Source organism: Nothobranchius furzeri, chromosome 4 (assembly GCF_043380555.1).
Source record: "Nothobranchius furzeri strain GRZ-AD chromosome 4, NfurGRZ-RIMD1, whole genome shotgun sequence".
Classification (NCBI taxonomy): domain Eukaryota; kingdom Metazoa; phylum Chordata; class Actinopteri; order Cyprinodontiformes; family Nothobranchiidae; genus Nothobranchius; species Nothobranchius furzeri.
Genome location: NC_091744.1, coordinates 58,450,355 through 58,460,343, shown reverse-complemented (window position 1 = coordinate 58,460,343; position 9,989 = coordinate 58,450,355). Strand labels below are relative to the sequence as shown.

Sequence of the window (9,989 nt, the reverse complement as noted above, 5' to 3'; positions counted from 1 at the left end):
GTTGGAAACCTCTTTGTCATATTTGCTGTTTTATTATGTGAATTGCAGAATGACCCGAGTTATGAAACAATCTTATCTGCACCATTTCCCCAAACCGTGCCGCAGACTTTTGAACCGCGTGTTGATGGAAAGTTGTTCTTTTCATTCAAAAGGTCTCAGCTTCTTTAATCCATCTGATTCATTACATGATCTTCACAACCGTATCTTATCTGTGTTTGTAGTCCGAGTCTAAATAAATCCTCACACATCCAGATCACGTGCTCTGTTTTATTGTTGCACTCAGCCATGTGGATGATGCCTCAAACTGATTAGTTGTGACATGCTTTGTTAGATTTCTTTGTTATTTTTACATTTTTACCTAACAAATGTCATTTAACTCGTGATTTTCTTAAAATATTTTTAATTAAATATCAGCTTAAAATAAAAATCAATATATTATGTTTAACACTGCAGTGCATGTAGACCTTTACACAGGAAACAACAAAGGTAAGCTAATAATCAGATTTTTGCATATAGGCTTACACAAAACATGAAATTAGTTAACAACCCTCTTTGCAACAAATGAATATTTTTCTTCAAATACATTAATGGGAAACTGTAGATTTCCTGCACAAATGTAAGTGACTTTCTAAGCTTTTCTGCAGAGACAGTCCAGTCTGAGACGTGCTTTCCAACTTTATGATTTCCCCCTGACGACTGCATTCAAAAGCAAAGCTAAAGGTCGCTCTGCTGCTTGCGTGGCAGATAACGTTTGAGGACAGAATAAATAAATAGTGACAATTGGAGATGACTAAAGGCTAACATTCAGAGCCTTATACAGGCTTTCTCCTCCGGGGTCGTTTAGGCTGCTCATAATGGCGCTGTCGTTCAGTCCCAGGTGGCTTCCTCCAGGGTCCGGACCGTAACCACGTCAGCAGAAGCACAGGGCAGTGTTCACACAACAGGCTGAGGCCTAAGCAAGATCAGTCTGAGTTTTTGTAGTTGGTGAAGAGGTTGTAAAGGACTCTGAGAGTCGACTTCAGGTTCAGGTTGACAACGTCTGAAAAACAAAAACAAAAAAACAGAAGCAGCTCAAATGAGTTTAAACTGAAAAGTGTTTTTCCATAAAGATGTTTGCATTGTAGAGCCTAACATGGGATGGTTCTTAAATGGCTTTCATTTAATCGGTGTTTTGTAATTTGTGAACCAAGTTGCAGCTTGAAACAGATCTCAGGAATTCACAAATGATTACCATTTGATGTATTCTTGGTACAAAGTATGTCTCTGTCTAGCAGACAACAGCGGGGCCACTGTACCAGACTTGTGTTTTTTTAGGTACATCTGAAGTTCTCCATTGGGTTTAAGTTCACATACACGAACAAAAATTATATAAATCAGAGCCACTTTTAGAGCTTCAATGATTTTAATTAGAGCACAATTTGGAAGTGGAGTATGCATGCAGGGACTTTCTCTTTGTAAAAAAAAAAAACAACTCAAAGATGGGAAATGTTAAAACCAAAATGTTAAAGGTGTCGAACACTGAAAAAAACATTTTATAAATCTTGTTTCTGATAATTACTCAAGAGTTTTTCATGCAGGCTACACATGAAAATAGTCTCCTACATCAATCTCCTGCATTAGCTTCTGATGGAAAACAGACGGTGAAACTCTAGGATAAGAAAATCTTGACAGATCTACATCACACTGTCACTTAACATTCATGTACTCACCCATCTTGACTCACGACGGGGAAGGCTGTTTCTGGTTTAGCATCCAGGAAACAACAGAGAACGTCTCAACTACTAGAAGCTATCTGTTAGCATTAGCAACTCCACCCAGGGCTGCCAACTCTCACACACTGAGCATGAGACGCACTCATCTGACCCCCTTCACATGCTCTCACACCACTCCTCCAATTTGTCATGCTGAAAAAGCAACCCCCACTCTCAGACATGGAAAACTTCAAAATGTTGACAGCCCTGCCACCACACAGCAGAACTCCTCTGGAGTGGAGTGTGGAGATAAAACATCAGAGTTGCAGAGCAAACAGAATCAGTGGTAGAGTCGTGTTACTGTTAGCCAATCAAAGGCGAGATGTCCAAATATCAGGAAATAAGACTCCAAACCCTGCCGTCTGAAGTTCAGCTCTGATGTGGCTCACTTCTAAGTCCTGAAAATGGTGCACTGGAGCTTTGTTTCCCGAGAGCATGACTTACAAGGCATCCATTCCTACTAGAGACCACTGCAGAGGTATTGCCTAGATGACTGTTCCAGTTTAAGGTTTTTTAAAAGGAAGAAACAGAAATAATCAAAAATAGTAATTTTGCACAAAGGTTTGGTTCAATATGTAAATTAAATGTAGTAATTCTGACTTCGTTCTCAGAAGACACAAGCCTGAATTGTGAGAGAAATTATTAGTTTTTCCTTCATTATAGTGGCCATAATCCTCTGAGTACATTTTATATGCATCATTAGTTTTGCATTTCATAAAAAGGATTAGAGAACAGAACAGAGTGAGTTAGTCATCAGAAGTTTAAGGGCTCCACCTGCTGGACAGCTGTCGTAAGAAACTAAAACAGCGATTTCTCATCATTGTTTATCTCATTCTGCTTTAATTATTCTGTTGTAAATTCCTTATTAGACGTTAAAAGATTGTAATAAAATAGTAAAATACCTTCTGGCCTTGCTTTGGGTTTCTTCAGGCCTCCATCCTGCATCAGTTCAAAGGCAAAGGCAACATTGTGGACCTAAACGGAGATAAACCAACAGTTTTTACTTTCCTTATTATTCTCTTCCATCTTTAAACTTTTTATTTTACTAGTTAAAACAACCTTCTGCTCAAAGTTCTCTGGGGTGAGGAAGAAGTTGTACAACGGCACAAAATAGTCCTCTAGCAGCCCCATCAGCAAAATTAAATACACTCCATCTGCAAACTGAACACACACACACACACACACACACCAAAAGCATGACACTGATAATAACAATCACCCACTGGACTCGGTCAGTTCGTTTTCACTCACCTGAGATTCCAGCTCAGTCACCTCCAAGTTCAGCTTGTTCAGGTGTTTGTTCACAAAGGTGATGAGGGACTAGAAAAATAAACACCTGTGGCTGATTCATACGACAACACATCCTCACCAGATAGTGCTGGACAGTGGTGCTGAGTTTTCATTACCGATTTGACAACATTGAGCTTGTCGGGGGCGTGATCCAGCAACGTGTCAAACGCGTCTCTCTCTGTTCAACAGATTTACAAAAGAATTATAAAAACATCTGTTGACATTACAGCATTTTACATGTAAATGTAAGCAGTTACATTTGGGGAGCTGGTGTAAAAAATATAAGACTAACCAAACTAATCTTCATTAGAAACTTTACTTTTTGATTCATCAGGACTTTGTAACAAAAAATAAAAAATAAAAACTTTTATAGCCATTTAAGTAAAAAAAGGTCATCTAAAATGTACATTTAATGCTGAAACTAGCGTTCTACACAAAACGTGTTCTTTAAATGACCTTTTGCTCCTAAACTTATTATTCTCTTCTAGGTTTAACACCCAAAACTGTAATGAAATGTTTTGACTTTTGTTCTGTTTTGACAAACAAAACAAAATTTGTGTTAAATGACCAAAAATTTTAATAGTTACTTTAAAGGTGCATTGTGTGACAATACAGTGAGAATTTTACAGCGAGAAAATCCCAAAAGAGTCTAATGTTTGAGTCATTTTGGAAGGAAGGTTGTACTGAAGCATATTCATATCCAGCTGGCTGCAGGGATTGTCCGTTTTTGTCCTTGACAAAGGAAGGAGGGACCTAACTACTGTTTACCATCAGTGAGTGTGGGGTTGCCGTGTTTCCTGCGAGCTAATGCTGCAGCGCCAACAATTGTAATTTGAAGACCGGCCGGCAAAAAGCTCCAGAGTTGGTTAAAATGGTTGCAGTAACCAAATTCTACCACAGGATGTCATGTTTACTTCATTTCCACATAATGCATCTTTAATGCACTTTCATACAATTGTAAAGCCAACTTCTCTTATTTTTCTCTCATGTTAAACTTCATCACAACCTGTTATTTAAATAGAAGTAAAAGTAGTCATTAAAACAACTGAAGCTAAATGAAGCTGTTTTGTGGCGTTGACTCACCAAATTTTCCCAACATCATTCTGAAATTTAAAAAAAAGAAAAATAATGAATATTTATTTAACCATTTCTTTCTTGTTTTTGCCAGCATAATAAAATTCACGGATTAAAAACCCTGACAAAAGACACAGCAGCTCTTACTCTGTGGTGCTCGTCAGCTCCTTGGTCATCACGGCGGTCTGCAGGATTCCTTCTCTTTTCTGCACAGAGTCAAAAATAACAGTGAATTTAGGGGTATAATCTGAATATTGTACAAATTGGTAAAATCTTCCTGTTTTGTTATAACAGACTATAAATAAATGTGACCCTAGACCCTACAGTTTACTGGTTGTGTGCCGGCTAAGAGAATACCGCTGCGTAACCCCCTAACCAAGACTATGCTACAGGCTAGGCAGCATAAGCCACAAAGATGGAATTATTGTAATAAAATTTTACTAAGCAACTAATCTACAAATATGCAGCTTCATGCTACAGCTAATGTTAGCCACACAATGCCATACATTGTGCATTTATGCAGATGATGTGCTGTTTTGTGTGACAGATCAGAGGTCACTGAGTCTAAATCACAGACATTCACAGAGAAATGTGTTCACACCTTTTTATGGTCAATATTTAACGTATTGAGAACCACCAGAAGGCAAAAAAGAGCTTTTAATAAAAATCTAAACTCAATTAGAAGATTTCATGAACATATTTCTTCTTCTGTCAAAAATTAAAGCACATTTGTTTGTGTTAATATAATGTTATAACTTCATTATAAGTTGCATAAAATAGTGCACATGTGAATGACATTTTTAATAGTCAACATTTTGAAGGGATGTTTACCTTGACCACCACCACCTGGACTGAAACGTGCTCCGGTAATCTGATGGGAGCCTGGAAGTGCATGGCCAGCGCAACCAGTAGGTAAACAATGGCCACCAGGTTCTTTGAATGGATGGCTGCCAAGGTAACCAGAATAAAAAGCAGTCACTCAGGCTTGCTGCAACTTCATTTATAGAGCACCTTTACTGTTGCTCACACAACCTAAAGTGCTGTACACAACAATGCAGCCACATAAAACACACCCATAATAAAACATAAAAATGTTCAAAAGTAGACAAATACCAAAAAATTAATAAAAACATAAATAAAATGACAATAACTACAAGATCAAGTAATAAAACCACAGTCAAAACTAGGTAAAAGTATAGCTGCACAGATCAACCAGGTCAAAGAGATAAGTTTTAAGTAACGACTTAAAATGCTCCAAACTCTGAGAAGTCCTAGGCTGTATGTGAAGGCTGTTCCAGAAGGCCAGCCACTGAAAAAGCTCTATCTCCACAGGTTTTCAGACGAGCCTTTGGGATGACCAACAGGGACAATTCCCGCAGTAAGCTAAACCTGGGACAGACTGCACTAAAGTTTGCCACATTTCTTCATTCATTTACTGCATTTCACATCAAGCGCAACGACTTCCAATGAGTTGGACATTCAAGCTCATAAATAAAACAACAAAGTCAAAGTGAGCTGGTGGACAAGCATGGGGTCAACAGCTTTCAAAGCCAACCTCACCTCACCATCATCCTTATACCTGCCACCTGGCTGCACAGCTGAAAGTGCAGCCCTAAATGACCTCACACATCAAAGGCCTTTAAATCTCATGTTACATTTCAGTGGCATAAGTGGAGCACATTGATTTGCCTCTGTGTATTATAACTGGGCGGTTAAACTCACCGTCTACACTCCACTCGATGGTCCAGCCATGAGGCCTCAGCAGATGGTTGACGGCCTCCAGAACAGTCGTAAGCTTCTGCTTCTGGCCGATCTCTGACTGGGTAACCTCCGCTACATTCAGCTTCCTGCCTGACAGCTTCTCTATAACCATCAGGAAAGATAAAAGGGAAAAGATGCTCACATTCACATTTATAATCCACATATCAAAAACAATCATCAAATCCTGATTACACTAAAACAGAGCCATACTGAGTAGGGGCCAGGCACTAAATGTCACAAAGTAATGACTAAACCACAAAAATATGGGAGATAAATCTTAGAAATACTCAGTGACTTCCACAGTGAGACTTTTATACTTTAAGAAGTATGTGAGAAGGATTTAGGAGGCTTAGCTCAAGCGTGTGTTCAAATATTAATTCACCAAAAGTTGGAAAAATGTAACCGCAGCAACATGAATGCAGCAAGAGACTTGCAAGAGATACACTGCATGAGCTGGAGGACTTAGAGGCTTTAACACTAGCCATGAAATTACATAAAATTATGCAAGGGTTTGCATTTACATTCAATTTTCTAATATTTTAGGAATATTAGGCATCAAATTGATAATTAATTAATTAATAATTTGGCAGAGGAATTTTATGAGGAAAAAAGCAGGTTTACTAGAAGAATATATAAGTGTCAGTTAATAACAGTGTGAAGTTTGGGTTCTAATGCTGGTAACAAGCCTTACAGATTTATTCTCAGGTGGAGCATCAAAGCGTCTGCTTTAAATGTCACTCCTGATACTTCAAATTTTATTGTTATTGTTTTTGAATGCTTTGTAATTCCGACCAGACACGGAGACAGAGGTGAAAGAGAAAGGTAAAGACAAATGGTGGGAAGAGAGAAGGGGGGGGGTGGGGGGGGGGGGTTCCACAAAAATAAACAATAATGAACAAGAGTCTGCTTCTAGACCTGCAGAAAGAGAAGAGCAGAAAAAAATGGGACACACAACAATACATCAGGAGCAAGCTATTAATGAGTCAACGTGATGATGAAATATAAAATCAACATTGTTTAACTGAACACGTTAATAAATCACAGTGCATTTTGTGGCAACAACAGCCTTGAGACAAGTGTTGAATGTGCCCAAGCCCATACTTATGAGAGCACCATGTGAGCACCTGTGTGTGTACACGCGCTTGTATATGTAAGGTTTCTCTATAGGAGCGTCCAATAGAGAGTGTGAGGGACCACAGATCTGCCCCCAAAGATGCGTAGGAGACGGGGGGAGCTCCAAGTCCCAGAGATCCAGGCGCTGCCCCAGAACACAGGAACCCCAAGGGGACTGCAACCAGAAAGGCCCCCCGCCCCCCTCGAGAGGCACAGAGGATCGCCCCGGGGGGCCACAACCAGCAGCCGGCAGAGTCCCGGGAGATATCAGCGGCAAGCCCACAGACCCGCCCGCAGCCTCCCACCCCCTAGCCGGCCGAGCCCGGGACCCAGCGACCCGGGACCCAGGGGCGACCACCCCCGCCGGGGACCCAGCAGAGCCCAGGGACCCAGACCCCACCAGGCAGCCACCGGGATTGATCAGGCAGGCGCCAAAGATCTTAAACTCCCTGACCCGGGAGCCACGAACACTCAGGCAGACCAAGGCACCACACCCTACACCAGGTGTGGCAGGGGGAGGAGAGACGAAGATCTATATCATCAAAGGAGGTTCCAGGAGAGGAGAGGTGTCAAAGGCCCCACCTGACATATACAGTCATACACAAACACAGTCACACAGTCACACACTCCCTCCCTCATGCTCACACATACACATACAACCAAAGACTTACAAAAATGCACGCCGGACACCCACTCATGCTCCCCATACACACCCTATTTACTCTGGTCCCGGTACTGCTGCACACTGGGTACAACCATCACCGGTAACCAGAGTTTGACCCTTTCTGCTGGGGTGCCGATGAGCAGGCTCCCCCGCCCAACTCCGAGCACAGCAACCCACCACCCCAGACCCCAACCAGATGGCGAGACCCCCCCCCCCCCCCCAGTCTCCAGCCCCAGGAAGCCAAGCAATAACAGAGGTGTGCTAAGACCCCTAGTCTCCCTCCGCCTGCTCCATTATAGTGTTGTGTGTTGATGAGGTGTATTCCATGGCTGTGGTGAGCGGACAGTGCAGGCATTGTCTGGCCTATGCCAGCGGATGCCACCGCACCACCCCACTTGCACCCACAGCCCTCGGTGTCTAAGTGCAGTTTAAAATTGGAAGTGGGCACCGGCACTCGGGAGGAGGCTGAGAAATCCCCCTGCCAAGTGCCATTGAATGTGCTCACTCCCAAGGCCCTAAGTGTGTGTTTGCGTGGAATGTCATTGGTGGAAGTGTATAAGGTGCAAATAAAATTGGGGGGCAGGTTAGAAGTGCAGAGACAACAGTCAGCCAGTAGGGGGAAGCCTCCAAAAAATTACAAGACACTATTTACACTTTTTCCTCACGCTGGTGCTGACGCAGTCATTAGATATAAAGGAAATGTGCAATAGGAAGGATCTGAATCACTAATGCTTCAGAAATACTAATAATTAACACCATGCAAAATCATCAAGCAGATCTGCAAGAAAGAAAATCTCTTTTAACTTTTCAAACTTTTGCTTTTCTGACCTAATAACAGCTCCCTACCAAATAACTTCTGCAGAACCTGTCCATCATAACAGTCCTCCTCCAGGTCTTTCACTATGATCCGGTCCTCCTCCAGTTCACTGTTGATCCACTCAATCAGAACCTGCAAGAAAACCAATGATGACGCTTGCACCAACTCCCCTCGTATTTGACATTGCACTCAGATATTTTCATTCAAGCTTGTGTTTGACCCCTGATTACCTTCAGGAGATCACTGAATTTAAGGTTCTCTCGAGAAGTTGGGTCCAACATCATCCTCTCAGCATTTTCCTCTGTGGAAAACAACATCAAACCCTAAAAAATATATAGCTTTAATTATTTTGTCATTTTGATTTCCCTTTGATGACATGGTTTGTCAATCCAGTAACAGAAAATGATGAAATATTTTCCTTCACACTTTGTCAGAGGTGATTTCTTGTGACTAATGAAGGCCTTGCACACTCCACCCACTTTCATTTCCTGCTTCTCTGCTGTTGAAATCCCCATCAGTCAGAGAAAGTTTCAGTCCATCATAGCCTGAATGACCTTTAAAATACAAATTTGTTTGCTTCATCTGGAAAAAGATGTTTCTGTAGTGAGGTGTACTTACCCAGCAAAGTGTCTTCAGGATAGATCTCTGTCCCCAAGGGAAGCAGCGGAGCATTGATGGCATTTCTTCCCTCCTCATGGAGATCACTCACTATTAAGACAAAATATACAAAAACATGAAGCTTTTCACCAAACAGCAACTGAAGAAAACCAAACTAAATCTTCTTAGGGTTGGAGTGCTTTTTTATCGTGCTATGGATCTTTTATGTCCTCCTTCTAAAGTGTGGGTAATAATATTTCGCCTGTACAGTGAGGAACAAAAGTATGTGAAAACCCTATGATTTTCACCGGTATCCCACAGGGGTCAGTGTTAGGTCCCTTCTGTTTATTCTTTATATCAATGACATATGTTTAGTTTCTAAAACATTGCATTTCATACTATTTGCAGATGATACTAATGTTCTAAGTTTTGGGGAAATTTTAATAACATTAATGGACAAGGTTGAGAAAGAATTTGATGCATTAAAGTGTTGGTTTAATTTAAATAAATTAACTTTAAATCTAAATAAAACAAAATTTATCCTATTTACTAATAGAGCAATTTCAGTGGATACACGTCTCAAAATAAATAATACAGAAATTGAAAGAGTGAATGAAATAAAATTTCTTGGCGTAACCATAGAAAAATTGGAAACCATGTATTGACTCACTTACAGTTATCTAAATCATCAGCAGTTATCTAAATCTTTTGTATTGTTCTTTAATTCTGCCTTATTTCATGCATTGTGTTGAAGTGTGGGGAAATACCTACGAAACCCACTTAAAGCCTTTTTTTATAATTCAGAAGAGAGCAATTCAACTTGTAAATAAAGCAGCTTGTAGAGAGCATACACATTTACTTTTTATTCATTTAAAAGTATTGACGCTAAGATAATTAGTTACATTTAGAACTGCAGTATAAA

General features: G+C 40.6%; 1 protein-coding gene across 6 annotated transcripts in view; it reads right to left on the bottom strand.

Annotated features, from left to right (window-relative positions):
• Positions 1 to 247: 247 nt before the first annotated feature.
• parvb (parvin, beta) overlaps positions 248 to 9,989 on the bottom strand; it is a 28,099-nt gene continuing 18,357 nt past the window's right edge. For 3 of the 6 annotated variants that reach the window (XM_015963972.3, XM_070550300.1, XM_054733594.2), the window contains exons 2-13: positions 9,089 to 9,178; positions 8,701 to 8,771; positions 8,500 to 8,602; positions 5,838 to 5,978; positions 4,947 to 5,062; positions 4,263 to 4,321; positions 4,125 to 4,144; positions 3,158 to 3,219; positions 3,003 to 3,071; positions 2,811 to 2,912; positions 2,654 to 2,726; positions 248 to 1,039 (exon numbers count right to left, since the gene is read on the bottom strand). In XM_015963972.3, the coding sequence (XP_015819458.2) occupies positions 963 to 1,039; positions 2,654 to 2,726; positions 2,811 to 2,912; positions 3,003 to 3,071; positions 3,158 to 3,219; positions 4,125 to 4,144; positions 4,263 to 4,321; positions 4,947 to 5,062; positions 5,838 to 5,978; positions 8,500 to 8,602; positions 8,701 to 8,771; positions 9,089 to 9,178 (983 nt within the window). In that variant the 3' untranslated portion in view covers positions 248 to 962. Of the gene's footprint in view, positions 1,040 to 2,653; positions 2,727 to 2,810; positions 2,913 to 3,002; positions 3,072 to 3,157; positions 3,220 to 4,124; positions 4,145 to 4,262; positions 4,322 to 4,946; positions 5,063 to 5,837; positions 5,979 to 8,499; positions 8,603 to 8,700; positions 8,794 to 9,088; positions 9,179 to 9,989 lie in introns of all 6 variants that reach the window. The other 3 variants (XM_015963973.3, XM_070550301.1, XM_054733595.2) reach the window with 1 other exon arrangement.